Source organism: Cherax quadricarinatus, chromosome 45 (assembly GCF_038502225.1).
Source record: "Cherax quadricarinatus isolate ZL_2023a chromosome 45, ASM3850222v1, whole genome shotgun sequence".
NCBI classification, from domain to species: domain Eukaryota; kingdom Metazoa; phylum Arthropoda; class Malacostraca; order Decapoda; family Parastacidae; genus Cherax; species Cherax quadricarinatus.
The window spans coordinates 17,565,569-17,587,071 of NC_091336.1; the positions used below are offsets into that span (position 1 = coordinate 17,565,569).

Consider the following 21,503-nt stretch of genomic DNA (forward strand, 5'->3'; position numbering starts at 1 on the left):
GTACGAGTTTGGTAGTTCTTCTGTGTACCATCTCCAGTGATGGTACGAGATTGGTAGTTCTTCTGTGTACCATCTCCAGTGATGGTACGAGTTTGGTAGTTCTTCTGTGTACCATCTCCAGTGATGGTACGAGTTTGGTAGTTCTTCTGTGTACCATCTCCAGTATATTTTCGTCCTTTATATAATTTGGAGATCAAAACTGAATGGCATATTTAAGACGCGTTTTAAGTAGCATAGGAGAGAGAGAGAGAGAGAGAGAGAGAGAGAGAGAGAGAGAGAGAGAGAGAGAGAGAGAGAGAGAGAGAGAGAGAGAGAGAGAGAGAGAGAGAGAGAGAGAGATTGTATGTGTGTAGAAGAATGTAGGTTATGGAGGGCCGGTTGGGCTGGAGTGTGCGCTAGTGTTCTCTAAGAGCTGGCACGGGGAGGAAGTTACGTGTCGCTCCAGCAATACCTTAACCCGACACACTAGTCGGGCAAGACGTGCTCGAGGCAGGTAATTCCCTTTTGCCGTCAAGGACTCCAGCGCTTTCTCCCCATTCCCGCCAAGGACATAATCCTGCAGGCAAAGAAAACGACCGAGTTGGCTTCCTGAATTGTCCTTGGCCGTGACTGGAAGAGGGACTGTGTCAGTGAGACGAGGTTGAAGGTTGCAATCTCGGTCATGCGGATATATGAGTGGCCTTTATATTTGACTGATTAGTAATAGTGACGGCTGTAAAAAAAAGATGTTTTCTTGACAAATCATAAGAAATTAAGTATTAGAAGACATTACTATTATAAACAACCTATATACAAAATATTGCTTTCCATACGTGTTTGGTAACAGTTTCTACTAAGATTATGTCTCCATTTTAAAACACGAAAGGAAGCTACATCATTTTTTGCCTCTTATTTCGTAAAAGGCATAGGAACCTTCCCTTGAAACTCGGTAATAAGGAGTAGTGTGCTATGTTATTAGAAAGGCGAAGGGGTTTGAGGTCCTGGTCGCCGGGAGTGATGACTGAGCAGGCTATGTTGTCACGAATTTCTCTGGCTCCTGCGGCACACTTGCTGGCGAACTGCTCTGCTTCCGCTTATTAGGAGGCCTTTAAAGTCTTGTTGCAGCGACGACCGACATCCCATCTATCCTTTTTCATGTTCTAGAATTCAAGGACAGGACATCCTGTCGCTCGTAAACTGTTGTACCTCTGGAAATCGACAAGGACTCCCTGCTGACTGTGAACTGCCGCACCTCTGGAAATCTGTCATCACAGAATCCCACGAGCAGGCGAGGACAGGTGATGAGAGAGACGTGTCAAGGTGGATGCTGTGAGCCTCCGCCCACCTCAAGGATAATATCTACCTGGCTGAGGTTGTGGTGGGGACGTCCGCCACCCTTAAACGTCCCCATACCTACCGCCGGCACATGAACCCTTCCACAGAGGACGCTACTACCCAGCGTCCCCATCCTGGGGAATATTGTCCAGATGAACTCGAAAATACTTAAAGTGGAACATGTATTAGTGTGAAAGATAAGTATTTGCTCAAAAAGGGGCAATATCCCACAAGGTGTCGTAAGCAACTTATTATTCCATCCATGTTAACGTATTGACCACTTCCTCCCAAACCCCTCCCCCAAGCTCCTCCCCAAAATCATTCATCCTGAACCCTCTTTCCCCCCCCCCCCCCGCCATCATACCTGCACAACTCTCCCCCCCTTCCCTCCATCCTGCCCCCCTCCCCCTCTCTCCTCTAAAGACACGAGAGTTCACTTTCTATCTCAGTGTTGTCCTGACGAGGAGAGACAGCACACGTACCTCAGCGTTGTCCTGACGAGGATCAACACAGCTCAAGATGTGTTTAGCAACGGCAGTGTGATGCTCTACCTCACGCTGACAGCTTCCTACACCACCTCGCCTGTCACTTCAGTTTCTGACAGCACGCACCGTGACTAAGCAAATATAGCCACTTGTGCATAGATTTAAAGTCCAGCAAACATAATTTGCGAGAACATACGAGTGCCTGAATAACAACCATGAATCATTTAACTAATCCCGAATCACTTTTCCCCAAAAATAAACTCTCGTATAAAGAGTTAGAAATATAAAACAGTCGAAGGACAATTCAGAATTGGGGGCCATAAACTAAAAGCCACGAAAGCCAGCGAGAGAAGACCCAAGCTCCTACCCGGCCGCCTCACCACCACACTGTCTCATCCTTGGGGAAAACCATGGCCAGCCTCCTGCTCTCCACGGCACCGCTGGCATCCTCCGTCTTCACAGCCTCCCTGTGGTTCATGCCGGCGCTCCTCGCCGCCATCGCCTACTACAAGTACGACGAGATTGACCCGGAGTCTCGACCCATCGACAGGAAAGAACTCTTCGCCGAATATGATTTTATTATAGGTGAGTATGATGTACGTATGATTAGCGGTGAAAATAACGACCCCAATGGGGAGGCCTGGTCATGGACCGGGCCGCGGGGGCGTTGATCCCCGGAATAACCTCCAGGTAATGGAAATAAGTCACTGATTTTTGGGGGTTATTTTAGGTAATCTATAATTGAGTCAACTTACACAAAGGCCGTATAAAATAAAATGTTGTTCGGATTTTTAGCCCTGGAGGGTTAGCCACCCAGGATAACCCAAGAAAGTCAGTGCGTCATCGAGGGATTGTCTTATTACCATTGTGGTCCTTAAATCTTGTCCTCCCCAGGATGCCACCCACAACAGTCGGCTAATACCCAGGTACCTACTTGCATGCTAGGTGAACGAGGCAACAGGCGTAAGGAAACACGCCCAATGTTTCCACGCTGGCCTGGGATCGAACCACGGACACTGAGCGAGGCGAGAGCGTTGTCTACCAGGCCACGGGATACGATGGAAAAATAAACACAAAAGCAGTATAATGTGATCCTTTACTGACGACGTTTCGCCCACACAGTGAGCTTTATCAAGTCACAAACCGATCTACCTATTTGTGACTTGATGAAGCTTACTGTGTGGGCGAAACGTTGTCAATAAATGACGGCATTATACTTTCCTGTATTTTTCCATCACGTCAGTATTTTATACAAATCATCTCCGCGAATAGTGGTAGAATTGCCCATAAAATGTTAGGTAAATATACACATGCAACTAATGTGTCATTTTATTGTGGCAACGTTTCGCTCTCCAAGAGCAACGTTTCGCTCCTCGAGCGAAACGTTGCCGCAATAAAACGTCTCATTAGTTGCATCTGTCTATTTACTTAATATAAGTATGACTACCAAAAGTGAGCATGACTTTATGGCAGTACAAGGAGTGGTGCGGACTCGATCCTCAGTTACCTAATCGAGAGACAGAAAAGGTACGTAAACAAGTGATTTATAAACAGTAACAAGACCAGAAACACGGCAGCTCTAGGCCTATCGCGGTGTCCTCCAGTGCTTCGTCAGGGTGTGGCTGGAAGTGAGTTGGCCAGGCCTAACATAGGCCAGTCGGCCTACTGCTGTGTTATTTGTTATGCAAAATAACTTTTGTCCGTGGCTATGGATGGTTTCTGGTGTCAGATCTGGTGCCATGGCTCTGGTGCCATTGGGGGCCACAAGGCAGGACTCCTGGGTGTCACAAGGCCAAGGTGGCACTCCTGGCTGAGATCTCAACACAAGCCACTAGTTACGTCACTTACGTCACTGTTACGTCAACACTAACAGTAAATCAGCGTTCTCCCGAACACTGTTGCAACGCGTCTGTATGACGTATGGTGAGCCAGCAACATCTAACTAGCAATTATATGTAATTATAAAGCCTATAATTATCTTTTTGTATTAACGTGATTCTGAATATTAAGTTGGATTATCCAGCTAGGCATAGTTACCACATAGTTAACTATCATGGCAGCCAGCTAGGCATAGTTACCACATAGTTAACTATCATGGCAGCCAGCTAGGCATAGTTACCACATAGTTAACTATCATGGCAGCCAGCTAGGCATAGTTACCACATAGTTAACTATCATGGAAGCCAGCTAGGCATAGTTACCACATAGTTAACTATCATGGCAGCCAGCTAGGCATAGTTACCACATAGTTAACTATCATGGCAGCCAGCTAGGCATAGTTACCACATAGTTAACTATCATGGCAGCCAGCTAGGCATAGTTACCACATAGTTAACTATCATGGCAGCCAGCTAGGCATAGTTACCACATAGTTAACTATCATGGCAGCCAGCTAGGCATAGTTACCACATAGTTAACTATCATGGCAGCCAGCTAGGCATAGTTACCACATAGTTAACTATCATGGCAGCCAGCTAGGCATAGTTACCACATAGTTAACTATCATTGCAACCCAGCTGATCAGTGTTACCACATAGGATAAAGGGAAAGAAGGATACAGACGAGGAATAAAGTGAATGGAAGAGATATGAGAAGAGGAAGAGAGAGAGAGAGAGAGAGAGAGAGGAAGGGGAGGGGGATGGAAAGGGGAGGATAAGAAAAGGGTAGAGGGAAAAAATGAGGAATAGGGAAAAAGAAGAGAAATCAATGTGATAAACGATCACACACACAGATGACCCAATTTTTGCAATATTGCCAAGTCGATGACAGTGACAAATTCAAGGAAGTGCAATATAAACCACTATATATATATATATATATATATATATATATATATATATATATATATATATATATATATATATATATATTATATATATAAATATATATATATATATATATTATATATATATATATATTATATATAAATATATATATATATATATATATATATATATATATATATATATATATATATATATATATATATATAATCCGGTGGCAGGAGCATCCCGGATGTTATTGTGTGTAAGTCAAGGCTGGTGATAAGTATCGCTGACCTGTCTGCCTGCTTAGGATTTTTGTCTGGCTGTCGTCTGTTCATCTGTCTGCTTGACATACATACAGATACACTATATATATATATATATATATATATATATATATATATATATATATATATATATATATATATATATATATATATATATATATATATATATGCAATAAGATCACAGTAAACAGGTGATTTCGGAATATGCAAAACAACCACTCTGAAAAGATAGAGAAATTCCAAGCGCTTTCGTGACTACTCACATTATCAAGGAACTATGAAAGTAAAGCATCCAAGGAAGCTATATAAGGGGTCGGCCAGCACCTCACTATCAGATCCCACAACGGTTAAACACCTGACGCGCGCCGACCCAACTTGGATAGGTCCTTTGCACAACTCACCCACAAACTATTCTACCCAAGAAAATTTAAAAATTATTTGTCCAGTGTATTATTGAATTCTTCCCAAATTCTATTAATTATAAATGGATCTAATTTATATAAACCAAAGGTTTATATAAATTCTATTAATTATAAATGGATCTAATTTATATAAACCTTTGGTTTATATAAATTATATATAAACCTTTGGTTTATATAAATTAGATCCATTTATAATTAATAGAATTTGGGAAGAATTTAATAATACACTGGACAAATAATTTTTAAATTTTCTTGGGTAGAATAGTTTGTGGGTGAGTTGTGCAAAGGACCTATCCAAGTTGGGTCGGCGCGCGTCAGGTGTTTAACCGTTGTGGGATCTGATAGTGAGGTGCTGGCCAGACCCCTTATATAGCTTCCTTGGATGCTTTACTTTCATAGTTCCTTGATAATGTGAGTAGTCACGAAAGCGCTTGGAATTTCTCTATCTTTTCAGAGTGGTTGTTTTGCATATATATATATATATATATATATATATATATATATATATATATATATATATATATATATATATATATATATCTTTCTTTCTTTCAACACACCGGCAGTATCCCACCAAGGCGGGGTGGCCCAAAAAGAAAAACGAAAGTTTCTCTTTTAAATTTAGTAATTTATACGGGAGAAGGGGTTACTAGCCCCTTGCTCCCGGCATTTTAGTCGCTTCTTACAACACGCATAGCTTACGGAGGAAGAATTCTGTTCCACTTCCCCATGGAGATAAGAGGAAATAAACAAGAACAAGAACTATAAAGAAAATAGAAGAATACCCAGAGGGGTGTGTATATATATGCTTGTACATGTATGTGTAGTGTAATCTAAGTGCAAGCAGAAGTAGCAAGACATACCTGAAATCTTGCATATTTATGAGACAGACAAAAGACACCAGCAATCCTACCATCATGTAAAACAATTACAGGTTTTCGTTGTACACTCACTTGGCAGGATGGTAGTACCTCCCTGGGCGGTTGCTGTTTACCAACCTACTACCTAGATATATATATATATATATATATATATATATATATATATATATATATATATATATATATATATATATATATACGCAAGGAATTCGCAAGAGCAGGCGAAATATACACAAACACTGATCTCTGGCTGAAGGAGACTCGAACCTACGAACCTTGGAACAAGGTACGCAGTGCTTTACCAATCTACCCACACTGGACAATACCTTGGAGTCCAGCTTGCGCTAGACTTTGATCCAAGGCCGCCAGCTTTCAGGGAGAAGGCTTACAGCTTTTCATCTCATCCCCTGCATGCATCGTGTATATTTCGCCTGCTCTTGCGAATTCCTTGCATTGTTAATATCTCTAGTAAGGCTGATGCATGCAGGGGATGAGATGAAAAGCTGTAAGCCTTCTCCCTGAAAGCTGGCTGCCTTGGATCAACGTCTAGCGCAAGCTGGACTCCAAGGTATTGTCCAGTGTGGGTAGATTGATAAAGCACTGCACACACACACACACACACACATATATATATATATATATATATATATATATATATATATATATATATATATATATATATATATATACTGATCTCAGCCAGAGATCAGTGTTTGCGTATATTTCGCATGCTCTCGCGAATTCCTTGCATATATATATATATATATATATATATATATATATATATATATATATATATATATATATATATATATATATATATATATATATATATACAGAGAGAGAGAGAGAGAGAGAGAGAGGGAGAGAGAGGGAGAGAGAGGGAGAGAGAGGGAGAGAGAGGGAGAGAGAGGGAGAGGGAGAGAGGGAGAGAGAGGGAGAGAGAGGGAGAGAGAGGGAGAGAGAGAGAGAGAGAGAGAGAGAGAGAGAGAGAGAGAGAGAGAGAGAGAGAGAGAGAGAGAGAGAGAGAGAGAGAGAGAGAGAGAATGTGCTCACACACACTGTGTCATCAGGAAAGAACAAGTGTGAAAACTCTCTCTCTGTTTTGTTATATTATCTCTTAGTCCCTCGTCTCTCCACAACACTGGTGTTCAAAACCCCACACTTAGGAGATGGATCTTATGACGACGTTTCGGTCCGTCCTGGACCACTGTCAAGTTGCAACTGACCGAAACGTCGTCATAAGGTCATCTCCAGAGTGCGGGCTCCTGGTGAATTGTCGCATCTTCGCTACTATGACTTTCTACTTCTGATTATCATACACTTCCACAACCCCCATCTATGAACACATTAAATCACTATGATATCACTGATTACTTTTATTTACAAAACAATAGAACCGTAGCTCTGTTAGTAGGGCACTTATCTCAGAGATGCCCTCTGAATGTCACATACAAGGCTATAAATTATTCCACACTGACAGGGTCAACCGGAAAGGTGGTGGAGTAGCGATGTATGTCAGAGACAATTTAAATTGTTGTGTTAGACAAGATATTAAATTAGAAGCGTCAGCCACTGAATCTGTTTGGTTACAGCTTCTCGAGGGCCGAGAAAAACTAATTTTGGGTGTGATTTACAGGGCCCCAAATCTTGATAGGGAGTGCAGTAAACTTCTATGGGACGAAATTCGTAAGGCATCTACATACGAAAATGTTGTGCTAATGGGAGATTTCAACTATAGACAGATTGACTGGAGCAATTTGACAGGAAATTTAGAGTCGGGTGACTTTCTTGATTCGATCCAGGATTGTTTTTTAAAACAGTTTGTGACAGAGCCAACTAGGGGAAATAACCTCCTTGACTTAGTTCTTGCCAGTAGGGAAACACTAATTAATAATCTTGAGGTTAATGATGAGCTTGGGGAGAGTGATCACAAATCACTCAGTTTTAACATGTTATGGAATTCCCCTAATAATGGCAATCAAGTCTCCGTCCCTGACTTTCCCTTGGCTGATTTCATAGGACTGAAAAATTACTTAGGTGGGCTGAACTGGAATGACCTGACTAAGGGTCAGGTAGGTAGTGATGGTTGCCGATATGATGCTTTCCAGGGCATAGTTCTAGCTGCTCAGTCAAATTATGTTCCAAATAGGGAAATCAGATCAAACAAAAATGATCCTAAATGGATGAACAATAGATTAAAATATCTGATTGGTCAAAAGAGAGGCATATATAGGCAAATCAAAAGAGGAGAGGGGCAATTAAGAAATCGATATATTCAGTTAAAGAGAGAAATAAAAAAGGGAATTAGAAAAGCAAAAAGAGATTATGAGGTTAAAGTTGCAAGAGAATCGAAGACTAACCCAAAAGGATTCTTTCAGGTATACAGAAGTAAGATCAGGGACAAGATAGGCCCACTCAAAAGTTCCTCGGGTCAGCTCACTGACAGTGATAAGGAAATGTGTAGAATTTTTAACACATACTTCCTCTCAGTTTTTACACAGGAGGATACCAGTGATATTCCAGTAATGATAAATTATGTAGAACAGGACGATAATAAACTGTGCACTATTAGGGTCACAAGTGACATGGTCCTTAGGCAAATAGATAAATTAAAACCTAACAAATCCCCAGGCCCTGATGAACTGTATGCAAGGGTTCTAAAGGAATGTAAAGAGGAGCTTAGCACACCTTTGGCTAATCTTTTCAACATATCACTACAAACTGGCATGGTGCCAGATAAGTGGAAAATGGCAAATGTGATACCTATTTTCAAAACAGGTGACAGGTCCTTAGCTTCGAACTATAGACCAATAAGCCTAACCTCCATAGTGGGAAAATTTATGGAATCAATAATTGCCGAGGCAGTTCGTAGCCACCTTGAAAAGCATAAATTAATCAACGAATCTCAGCATGGTTTTACAAAGGGGCGTTCCTGCCTTACGAATTTATTAACTTTTTTCACTAAGGTATTTGAGGAGGTAGATCATGGTAATGAATATGATATTGTGTATATGGACTTCAGTAAGGCTTTTGACAGGGTCCCACATCAGAGACTATTGAGGAAAATTAAAGCACATGGAATAGGAGGAGAAATTTTTTCCTGGATAGAGGCATGGTTGACAAATAGGCAGCAGAGAGTTTGCATAAATGGGGAGAAATCAGAGTGGGGAAGCGTCACGAGCGGTGTTCCACAGGGGTCAGTGTTGGGCCCCCTGCTGTTCACAATCTACATAAACGACATAGATGAGGGCATAAAGAGCGACATCGGCAAGTTTGCCGATGACACCAAAATAGGCCGTCGAATTCATTCTGACGAGGACATTCGAGCACTCCAGGAAGATTTGAATAGACTGATGCAGTGGTCGGAGAAGTGGCAGATGCAGTTTAATATAGACAAATGCAAAGTTCTAAATGTTGGACAGGACAATAACCATGCCACATATAAACTAAATAATGTAGATCTTAATATTACGGATTGCGAAAAAGATTTAGGAGTTCTGGTTAGCAGTAATCTGAAACCAAGACAACAGTGCATAAGTGTTCGCAATAAAGCTAATAGAATCCTTGGCTTCATATCAAGAAGCATAAATAATAGGAGTCCTCAGGTTGTTCTTCAACTCTATACATCCTTGGTTAGGCCTCATTTAGATTATGCTGCACAGTTATGGTCACCGTATTACAGAATGGATATAAATTCTCTGGAAAATGTACAAAGGAGGATGACAAAGTTGATCCCATGTATCAGAAACCTTCCCTATGAGGATAGACTAAGGGCCCTGAAACTGCACTCTCTAGAAAGACGTAGAATTAGGGGGGATATGATTGAGGTGTATAAGTGGAAGACAGGAATAAATAAAGAGGATGTAAATAGTGTGCTGAAAATATCTAGCCTAGACAGGACTCGCAGCAATGGTTTTAAGTTGGAAAAATTCAGATTCAGGAAGGATATAGGAATCGACTAGCGTGGGTCACATCCTGGGACAAAATTAACCTAAGTTGCCCGAAATGCTCTGCATAACCAAGGCTTTCTATATACTATATCACTGATGTCAGCTATAGTCTGTATAAGTTTATTTTATTTAATCTTATTTCTACAAGTACAAGGTATACAAGCCTAGCTGACATCAATGACATACAATTATATAGAAAGCCGCTTGTTGTGCAGAGCATTTCTGGCAAATTAGGTCAATTTTGTCCCTAGAATGCCACCCACACCAGTCGACTAACACCCAGGTACCTACTACTAGGTGACCTGGACAGCAGGTGTCTTATGTAAACACGTAATAATGTTTCCACCTGTACCAAGGATTGAACCACAGACCTCAATGTGTGAGCCGAGTTCTAACATCAAGGTAAGTAGCACTATTCTGAGTATTTTTTTCCGTAATTCATATCCATAATTTGTTCTGTGCCATCAACCGTGAGTGGAAATTTAGAAGAGGAAAATATCCCCACTGTTTATGCCGAGAGAGACCAGGACACTGCGTTACAGGGACCCAGCGTCACGTGGACGTTGATAAACACTTATCTTCTCCTGAGTCTCTCGGAGAAGCTCCCCACTTCTCTGAACAACCTTCTAGAGAGTCCATACACTGGCATCACCACTTTCCGTATTTCGCGGTTTATAAGACGCGGCCTATAAGATTTTAGTTTCAACGACTCGTCATCGGACGTAACTGGGAGAGCAACAGCCTACCCGACACCACAAACTTATAGCTCCCGGAATGACTGGGATGAATATATGGCTGGTTGATTTAAGACAGTGTTTGGAGATGATGAGTTTAATGGCGCTAGAAGTACACTCCAGTTTATAGGACGCAGGCTGGTTTTTGGAGACATTTTATGGGGAAAAACATGCGTCTAATAAGCCTAGAAATATGGTACATCCCCATTCTCTATTTTACCAGTTCTAAGTCTTCCAGATTCACGAACCAAACCAGCTTACTTTCCCCCTTATCTAAGTACCACTCACTCGTGTGCTGAAGCACAAGTACTAGCACCATACACACCGTTTCTCCATACTAAACACGGTAATGGCCACTCTGCTATTCTTAAAAACAACACGAGCTCCTCTAAACATTAGGTTATGGGTCGTATTTACATGCCGTACCGCACGAAGCAGGCAGCACGTGCCTAGAGGGGAAGATTTCTATTTAAAGACCCAACATAGTTCCCTAGAAAGTGAAACTAGGACCGCATCCCTATCCTCCGGGTAGGTAGCCACTGCAGGATTATTTCTATCCTGCGCTCTTTCATTTATTTTTTTGATGGAATTCTATGTTTGTTTACTGTCTGGGGGTGTGATAGTTTTTCTATAATTAGTAAAACTGGTAAGTTTGCAGTTAGTATAACGGGGCTGAGAGAGGTAATGTTATGTGAGAAATATATGGCAACTGCGGTAATGTGGGCGTTGCCATAACAGCTGCGCTCAAGAGTGACACTGTAGCGGATCCAGGGAGAGTAAGTTTAGTCAGGTACAGCTACACATAAATACAAGTGACACTAGCGGATCCAGGGAGAGTAAGTTTAGTCAGGTACAGCTACACATAAATACAAGTGACACTAGCGGATCCAGGGAGAGTAAGTTTAGTCAGGTACAGCTACACATAAATACAAGTGACACTAGCGGATCCAGGGAGAGTAAGTTTAGTCAGGTACAGCTACACATAAATACAAGTGACACTAGCGGATCCAGGGAGAGTAAGTTTAGTCAGGTACAGCTACACATGAATACAGTTACACAAATTATTATACAGAGTAATATGTGTGTGTAAATTACCAAGGGTAACCAGTAGCTCGATCGCTAGAGCACTCAGCTCACACACTGAGGTTCGGGGGTCGATTCCTGGTACGGGTGGAAACATTACGGAGTGTTTCCTTAAGACACCCGCTGTCTATGTTCATCCGTCAGTAAAATAGATACCTGGGTGTTAGTCGACTGGTGTGGGTCGCATCCTGGGGACGAAATTGACTTAATTTGACCGAAATGCTCCGCATAACAAGCGGCTTTCTGTTTAGTAGTATATCAGTGATGTCAGCTAGGACTGTATACCTTGTACATGTACTTGTAGAAATAAAGATTATTATTATTATTATTATTATTATTATTATTATTATTATTGAGTCCGACAAAGTGACTTATTTCCATTGGGGTTCTTGAGAGAGAGAGAGAGAGAGAGAGAGAGAGAGAGAGAGAGAGAGAGAGAGAGAGAGAGAGAGAGAGAGAATGAATATACACACAAGGTATTAAATAAAAGATCAATAACAGAATGTCATGTATTAGTGGAATAGCCACTAAAACTAATGCAGTTTTTGTGGCTTTCACAGAGACATGCGTGAACCATAACTCTGACAGTGAAATATGGATCCCTGCGTACAGTCCTTTCAGATGTGACAGAAACAACGGATTATGGGATGGGGGGGGGAGACGGAGTTTGGTCTGTAAGAGAAAGGCCGACCATTTGTACTTAATCGAAATCTTGGCATTAAAAAATTGTAAACTGGAATCTAGTTATTGTAGCTGTTAGCAAGTGTATTTATTCACAGGTACACCTAAGTTCAATTATCATACAAGTAACATGTGTAAATTACCTACGATAACCCCCAAAAAAGTCAGTAATTTATTTCCACTGGAGTCCTTGTTAATAAATCACAATATACAAACTGCCAACTGTTGAAAATTAAAGATCTTGGAAATCCTACAAACCCAATCCTCTATATCTTGTTCCTTGGCGACTTCTGTTTACGACGTCTAAATAGTTTAAAACCCTTAAACTGTCCAAACGTAGTTCTACGTTTTTTCAACATCTGAAAGCATGTAAAAAACGTAGATCTTTTTTTTACATTTGAAAACGTGCAAAAAAACTTTGATCTAAGTTTTTTTTTTTTTTGGTTATATTTGAAAATATGTAAAAAGAAATACGTGGATCTACTTTTGGAGCACTACACATGTGAACGTAAATTTGTTTGGACAGTTTAAGGGTTAAAAAAAAAAAAACAGCATTAATTAAAGTGAACAGCCTCGCACAGTGTGACTGTTACCACTCTCCAGTTAGTTCGCTTTAAGCAGGAACTAGCATCGGCCAGACTAGACAATATCGTCGACCTTGTATTTACAAACAATGAGGATCCGGTACAGGACCTAATGGGGTGAGGAGCAGCTAATTCAGGCCACAGAGTAAGCAAGACTCAGACCTAGATACACACTGGTCTCCAGGCGCATTCAACAAGTTAATCTTCGACAAAAATATTAATTGGGAGCGAATCAATCGTATGCTAAGCGAAATGGCCTCATATAGACGGCTTCGGATTTTTAATGCCGGTGTATGGTAGCTGGGACAAAGTTCTTGGAACAAATGTCATGTTCAGGTGTACCATGACCAGAATTGTACAACTCATTCCATGCTTCATGGAATGACTGGGATGAATATATGGCTGGTTGATTTAAGACAGTGTTTGGAGATGATGAGTTTAATGGGGCTAGAAGTACACTCCAGACGTGTGCCATTAAGATGAAAGTTCGAGAGAGACGTTCCCTTTATCAGCAAAGACGAAGAATTACCGAACTGTTCACTGGCAACAGACTTTCTGAAGAGCGAATATAAACACCGGTCTGGGAAATGAACAACACTGAGCTCAAACTGAAATCTCAAACAGAATGAATCATACAGAGCCAAGACAGAGAACAAAATGCTTAAACTAAAAAAAGAAATCCCAAATAATTTCTCGTATTGCCAAACCAGGTTAAAAATCACACTGATGACGACAGAGAAATCCGTGAAATAATGAAATCAAAATATTACTTCAGTCAGCCATTAATCAGTCTGAGGACTGGCAATCCAAATGATTTTTTTTTTCATGGATGAGACTCACAACACGTGCAGAATTTCTAACATGATATTAAGCAACACTTCGAGAAAACCATCGAGTACATGTTCTTACACTCGAGGCTCCTGACTCACCAAACTACATATTCGTCAAGAACTACGAGAAACTACCAAGTCATGCCTTAAATATTCTATGGAATTTCACTTCCCTTCTATGGTAGGGAAGTGTAGTTCCAATTCCTTTGATCAAGAGCCCTTCACCAGTATGAAAGCGCTCCCCTAAAGTTCCTACTTATTTTTTTTTCTTTTGAAAGTAATACTGCCGTCTGACCGACACTCGAACCGTCGAGTATCGAGACGCTGACGCAGTTTGACACCCTCTCAGCCAACATGATTTACGAATTGGGTTGCCTTGCGGTTACCTGTAGTCGCTTCCGGGGGTAAATCGCCCCCACGGCTCGGTCCCAGACCAGGGCTGATTACACGCACGAGTCCATTGGTCTAAATCCGATCTTGAGAATATTTCACAGATTTTAGTAGCTATGGGTAAGGCGCTTGTCTGACTGATCGTACAAAGACTCGGCTTAGATCGTGCATAAACTGACGTACTATAAGGCGTTCGGTAACGAACGTATACTGTTGGGAGTGCAGGTTATCTGTCTACTGTGATGGTGTAGTTATATAGTGAGGCTGTCATCCACTGGTCATTGAGGCTGTCATCCACTGGTCATTGAGGCTGTCATCCACTGGTCATTGAGGCGGACATTAACTGGCCATTGAGGCTGTCATCCACTGGTCATTGAGGCTGTCATCCACTGGTCATTAAGGCCGACATCCACTGGTCATTGAGGCTATCATCCACAGGTCATTGAGGCTGTCATCCACTGGTCATTGAGGCTGTCATCCACTGATCAGTGAGGCTGTCATCCACTGGTCAGTGAGGCTGATATCCACTGGTCAGTGAAGCTGATATCCACTGGTCAGTGAGGCTGACATCCACTGGTCACTGAGGCTGTCATCCACTGGTCATTGAGGCTGTCATCCACTGATCAGTGAGGCTGTCATCCACTGGTCAGTGAGGCTGACATCCACTGGTCAGTGAGGCTGACATCCACTGGTCAGTGAGGCCGACATCCACTGGTCAGTGAGGCCGACATCCACTGGTCAGTGAGGCTGTCATCCACTGGTCAGTGAGGCTGACATCCACTGATCAGTGAGGCTGTCATCCACTGGTCAGTGAGGCTGTCATCCACTGGTCAGTGAGGCTGTCATCCACTGGTCAGTGAGGTTGTCATCCACTGGTCAGTGAGGCTGACATCCACTGGTCAGTGAGGCTGACATCCACTGGTCAGTGAGGCCGACATCCACTGGTCAGTGAGGCCGACATCCACTGGTCAGTGAGGCTGTCATCCACTGGTCAGTGAGGCTGACATCCACTGGTCAGTGAGGCTGTCATCCACTGGTCAGTGAGGCTGTCGTCCACTGGTCAGTGAGGCTGTCATCCACTGGTCAGTGAGGTTGTCATCCACTGGTCAGTGAGGCTGACATCCACTGGCCAGTGAGGCTGACATCCACTAGTCAGTGAGGCTGACATCCACTGGTCAGTGAGGCTGCCATCCACTGATCAGTGAGGCTGTCATCCACTGGTCAGTGAGGCTGTCATCCACTGGTCAGTGAGGCTGACATCCACTGGTCAGTGAGGCTGACATCCACTGGTCAGTGAGGCTGACATCCACTGGCCAGTGAGGCTGACATCCACTGGTCAGTGAGGTTGTCATCCACTGGTCAGTGAGGCTGACATCCACTGGCCAGTGAGGCTGACATCCACTGGTCAGTGAGGCTGACATCCACTGGCCAGTGAGGCTGACATCCACTGGCCAGTGAGGCTGACATCCACTGGTCAGTGAGGCTGACATCTTCATAGAGCCAGCTACTATTTGTCAAAGGCACTTGTCGCTGAGACACTTGGTCTATTGTGTGTGAGTACTTACCTATTTGTTACTGCAGCTCTTGGCCCCGCCTCTTCGCTGGTCGCCACTAGGTCCACACTCTCCCTGCTCAATTATCTTTAGCATACGTCTTCTTAAGGCTATGTATAGATCCTGCTTCCACTACATCAGTGTGTGTGTGTGTGTGTGTGTGTGTGTGTGTGTGTGTGTGTGTGTGTGTGTGTGTGTGTGTGTGTGTGTGTGTGTGTGTGTGTCTTCCTGTCTGTTTTCAGCGGCTGGTGGGTCGTTCACAGAGTTAATGTCTTGTCATGACTTGCCTTTGTGGACCGTTCATCTTCGCCAGCACCGGCAGGTGCAACACCAGTAGCAGCAGCAGGTGCAACACCAGTAGCAGCAGCAGGTGCAACACCAGTAGCAGCAGCAGGTGCAACACCAGTAGCAGCAGCAGGTGCAACACCAGTAGCAGCAGCAGGTGCAACACCAGTAGCAGCAGCAGGTGCAACACCAGTAGCAGCAGCAGGTGCATCACCAGTAGCAGCAGCAGGTGCAACACCAGTAGCAGCAGCAGGTGCAACACCAGTAGCAGCAGCAGGTGCAACACCAGTAGCAGCAGCAGGTGCAACACCAGTAGCAGCAGCAGGTGCAACACCAGTAGCAGCAGCAGGTGCAACACCAGTAGCAGCAGCAGGTGCATCACCAGTAGCAGCAGCAGGTGCAACACCAGTAGCAGCAGCAGGTGCAACACCAGTAGCAGCAGCAGGTGCATCACCAGTAGCAGCAGCAGGTGCATCACCAGTAGCAGCAGCAGGTGCATCACCAGTAGCAGCAGCAGGTGCAACACCAGTAGCAGCAGCAGGTGCAACACCAGTAGCAGCAGCAGGTGCAACACCAGTAGAAGCAGCAGGTGCAACACCAGTAGCAGCAGCAGGTGCAACACCAGTAGCAGGAGCAGGTGCAACACCAGTAGCAGCAGCAGGTGCAACACCAGTAGAAGCAGCAGGTGCAACACCAGTAGCAGCAGCAGGTGCAACACCAGTAGCAGCAGCAGGTGCAACACCAGTAGCAGCAGCAGGTGCAACACCAGTAGCAGCAGCAGGTGCAACACCAGTAGCAGCAGCAGGTGCAACACCAGTAGCAGCAGCAGGTGCAACACCAGTAGAAGCAGCAGGTGCAACACCAGTAGCAGCAGCAGGTGCAACACCAGTAGCAGCAGCAGGTGCAACACCAGTAGAAGCAGCAGGTGCAACACCAGTAGCAGCAGCAGGTGCAACACCAGTAGCAGCAGCAGGTGCAACACCAGTAGCAGCAGCAGCAGGTGCAACACCAGTAGCAGCAGCAGCAGGTGCAACACCAGTAGCAGCAGCAGCAGGTGCAACACCAGTAGCAGCAGCAGCAGCAGGTGCAACACCAGTAGCAGCAGCAGGTGCAACACCAGTAGCAGCAGCAGCAGGTGCAACACCAGTAGCAGGTGCAACACCAGTAGCAGCAGCAGGTGCAACACCAGTAGCAGCAGCAGGTGCAACACCAGTAGCAGCAGCAGGTGCAACACCAGTAGCAACAGCAGGTGCAACACCAGTAGCAGCAGCAGCAGGTGCAACACCAGTAGCAGCAGCAGGTGCAACACCAGTAGCAGCAGCAGGTGCAACACCAGTAGCAGCAGCAGCAGGTGCAACACCAGTAGCAGCAGCAGGTGCAACACCAGTAGCAGCAGCAGGTGCAACACCAGTAGCAGCAGCAGGTGCAACACCAGTAGCAGCAGCAGCAGGTGCAACACCAGTAGCAGCAGCAGGTGCAACACCAGTAGCAGCAGCAGGTGCAACACCAGTAGCAACAGCAGCAGGTGCAACACCAGTAGCAGCAGCTGCAGGTGCAACACCAGTAGCAGCAGCAGCAGGTGCAACACCAGTAGCAGCAGCAGCAGGTGCAACACCAGTAGCAGCAGCAGGTGCAACACCAGTAGCAACAGCAGCAGGTGCAACACCAGTAGCAGCAGCTGCAGGTGCAACACCAGTAGCAGCAGCAGGTGCAACACCAGTAGCAACAGCAGGTGCAATACCAGCAGCAGCAGCAGCAGCAGGTGCAACACCAGTAGCAGCAGCAGCAGGTGCAACACCAGTAGCAACAGCAGGTGCAATACCAGCAGCAGCAGCAGCAGCAGGTGCAACACCAGTAGCAGCAGCAGGTGCAACACCAGTAGCAACAGCAGCAGGTGCAACACCAGTAGCAGCAGCTGCAGGTGCAACACCAGTAGCAGCAGCAGGTGCAACACCAGTAGCAACAGCAGGTGCAATACCAGCAGCAGCAGCAGCAGCAGCAGGTGCAACACCAGTAGCAGCAGCAGGTGCAACACCAGTAGCAGCAGCAGGTGCAACACCAGTAGCAGCAGCAGCAGGTGCAACACCAGTAGAAGCAGCAGGTGCAACACCAGTAGCAGCAGCAGGTGCAACACCAGTAGCAGCAGCAGGTGCAACACCAGTAGCAGCAGCAGGTGCAACACCAGTAGCAGCAGCAGCAGGTGCAGCAGCAGCAGGTGTGCAGGTGCAACACCAGTAGCAGCAGCAGGTGCAACACCAGTAGCAGCAGCAGGTGCAACACCAGTAGCAGCAGCAGGTGCAACACCAGTAGCAGGTGCAACAGCAGCAGCAGGTGCAACAGCAGCAGGTGCAACACCAGTAGCAGCAGGAGGTGCAACACCAGTAGCAACAGCAGGTGCAATACCAGCAGCAGCAGCAGCAGCAGCAGGTGCAACACCAGTAGCAGCAGCAGCAGGTGCAACACCAGTAGCAGCAGCAGCAGGTGCAACACCAGTAGCAGCAGCAGGTGCAACACCAGTAGCAGCAGCAGGTGCAACACCAGTAGCAGCAGCAGGTGCAACACCAGTAGCAGCAGCAGCAGGTGCAACACCAGTAGCAGCAGCAGCAGGTGCAACACCAGTAGCAGCAGCAGGTGAATCACCAGTAGGAGCAGCAGGTGCATGATTGAGCAGTATATGGCATGCTGTTGTAGCGCCAGCATGTGTGGGTGGCTGCTAGCATGTGTGGGTGGCTGCTAGCATGTGTGGGTGGCTGCTAGCATGTGTGGGTGGCTGCTAGCATGCGTGGGTGGCTGCTAGCATGTGTGGGTGACTGCTAGCATGTGTGGGGTGACTGCTAGCATGTGTGGGGTGACTGCTAGCATGTGTGGGTGGCTGCTAGCATGTGTGAGTGGCTGCTAGCATGTGTGGGTGGCTGCTAGCATGTGTGAGTGGCTGCTACAGTGCAGTTGCGTCTTGATGGGTTAGTCTCCAACGTCGTCCTCCTCACCAGACCAGGACGTAACACATCTGTTCTTGTAACGTTTAGTTGTCACGGAAGTAACTGCTTTATACCTACGTACGTACGGACATGTGTGTGTGTGTACGTGCACATGCATTGCCTGCACCACTCACCCACGATCAAACACTGAACAGTCACTGTGAAAACATCAACTCTCATCACTCAACGGGAACTCGCTCTATTATTTATTAATTCACTATTTTTTTAATATTCTTCAAGTGTGGAGGAATAAAGTCAAATGCAAAATTTTCTTACAAGTTCGACAAAAATTTCAAACTTAAAGTCATCAAAGAACCCCTCCCCCTCCCCCAAAAAAATTACTAATTTTCAGTGGTGTAGGGTAGTCACGGGCACATTTATAATACTTTTAATAATAAATACATATCATTATTATCGTTATTACTGATTAATCTTATAGACGTGGGGAAGCGCTAAAGCCGTACTGGTCACACAGGTCGTGAATGACCACATGGACGGAGTATCGAGCCTTGACTCATCAGGCTAAGCAACCCACACAAACACGACGCGTCACAGAGAGCAGTTACAACTAACTTCTGAGTGGCGAACACCTGTCTCCAGCGCACAAAAACCCTGACGAGCGAGCCCAATTAAAACCGCGTAGCGGAGGCAAACAACCTGATAACACACGGTAAAAAAAAACATTAAACAGACGAACAAGTATGTCAGAGTGAACGAAATTAGAGGTACCAGGAGCTACTGGTCCCCCTCTACTCACTTCTCTCAGTCTCCGGAGTCCATTTCAGTCCTTGTAATCAGTGACGGATCTATATTTTTGGGGCCCTGAAGCTTGAACCGTAATGGGGGAACCCCTTCGCAATTCCTCATGCATTAGACCCAAAATATTTAAGCAATGTGGACTAAAGTCTCTCCTGGGGCCCCTCTAAGATTAGGGGCCCTCAAACTGAAAGCTGCATTAGTTTAATATTAAATCCGCCCCTGCTTGTAATGGGCAATAATGTCGATAAATGAATGGTTCAGAGAACCGACACGTTGATAAATTAGACTCAAGGTTGAGGGACTGATTACCTCATTCTCCTCCTCTTCTTCACGTTTCTCCTTTGTATGGACAGATGAAGCCACTGTGTGGCGAAACGTTTCCCCAATAAAGATACCCAAGAGTTGCACATGTGTCTAATTTATCAATGTCGATAAAGCTTATGACAACGTTTCGGTCCGACTTTGAATTATAAGCGATTCAGGTGGGGCCGAAAAATCGTTGTATATTTCTCTCTCCCATAAGTGGGTTATTTGTGTATTGTTCCAGTCACGGTATTGTGTCTTTTTGTTGTTTCTGAGTTAGTCGTTGTGGTGCCAATTACGCCCGACTCCTTCCACTCGAGTTTCTTCAAGTATTGCCATTTTCCCCCAGCAAGTAATCCACATTTTTGGGGAGGAAAATTTAGTTGGGTGTTTAAGACCGGCCTGAAAGATTAACAACGACTGGCAGTACTGATATAGTAGACGGATAAACAGATGGCACTGTAGACTGAAATAGAAGGCACTGTAGATTGACAGATGGCACTGTAGACTGAAACAGAAGGCACTGTAGACTGGCAAACAGATGGCACTGTAAACTGACAAACAGAAGAAACTGTAGACTGGTGCGTAGAATTCACTGTACACTGATGAACAACAGATTGTAGTGAAATGCACTGCAGAACCTAGTGTTCTTTGCAAAACTAAGAATTGGTCTTATAAATATGGGCCATAAAGAGACGCTGGTGTCAAGATGAGAGCTTCTTCGAAACGGTAAAGAGGACACTAGAAGCCGGAAGATAGACGCCTGCAAAGAAGAGATGACTTGTTACTTGTCTCTGGAGCAGCGGTGACGACTGGCCACCAGCACACTGCTCTTGTGGTTACCGTAGCGTGAGACCAGAAAAAAAGGAGAATCTGTCTGTCATGGATCTCACGGAAATGCGGTGGTGATGGTGTCAGCCTGCCTGGGGTACTAGTTACACCTGTGATGGTGTCAGCCTGCCTGGGGTACTAGTTACACCTGTGATGGTGTCAGCCTGCCTGGGGTACTAGTTACACCTGTGATGGTGTCAGCCTGCCTGGGGTACTAGTTACACCTGTGATGGTGTCAGCTTGCCTGTGCCTGGGGTACTAGTTACACTTGTGATGGTGTCAGCCAGCCTGGAGTACTAGTTACACCAGTGATGGTGTCAGCCTGCCTGGGGTACTAGTTACACCTGTGATGGTGTCAGCCAACCTGAGGTACTAGTTACACTTG

General features: G+C 44.8%; 1 protein-coding gene across 1 annotated transcript in view; it reads left to right on the top strand.

Moving 5' to 3' along the window:
* Positions 1 to 1,718: 1,718 nt before the first annotated feature.
* LOC128692861 (glucose dehydrogenase [FAD, quinone]-like) overlaps positions 1,719 to 21,503 on the top strand; it is a 98,316-nt gene continuing 78,531 nt past the window's right edge. The window contains exon 1 of the mRNA XM_070094346.1: positions 1,719 to 2,384. Within this exon, the coding sequence (XP_069950447.1) occupies positions 2,210 to 2,384 (175 nt within the window). The 5' untranslated portion in view covers positions 1,719 to 2,209. The remainder of the gene's footprint in view (positions 2,385 to 21,503) is intronic.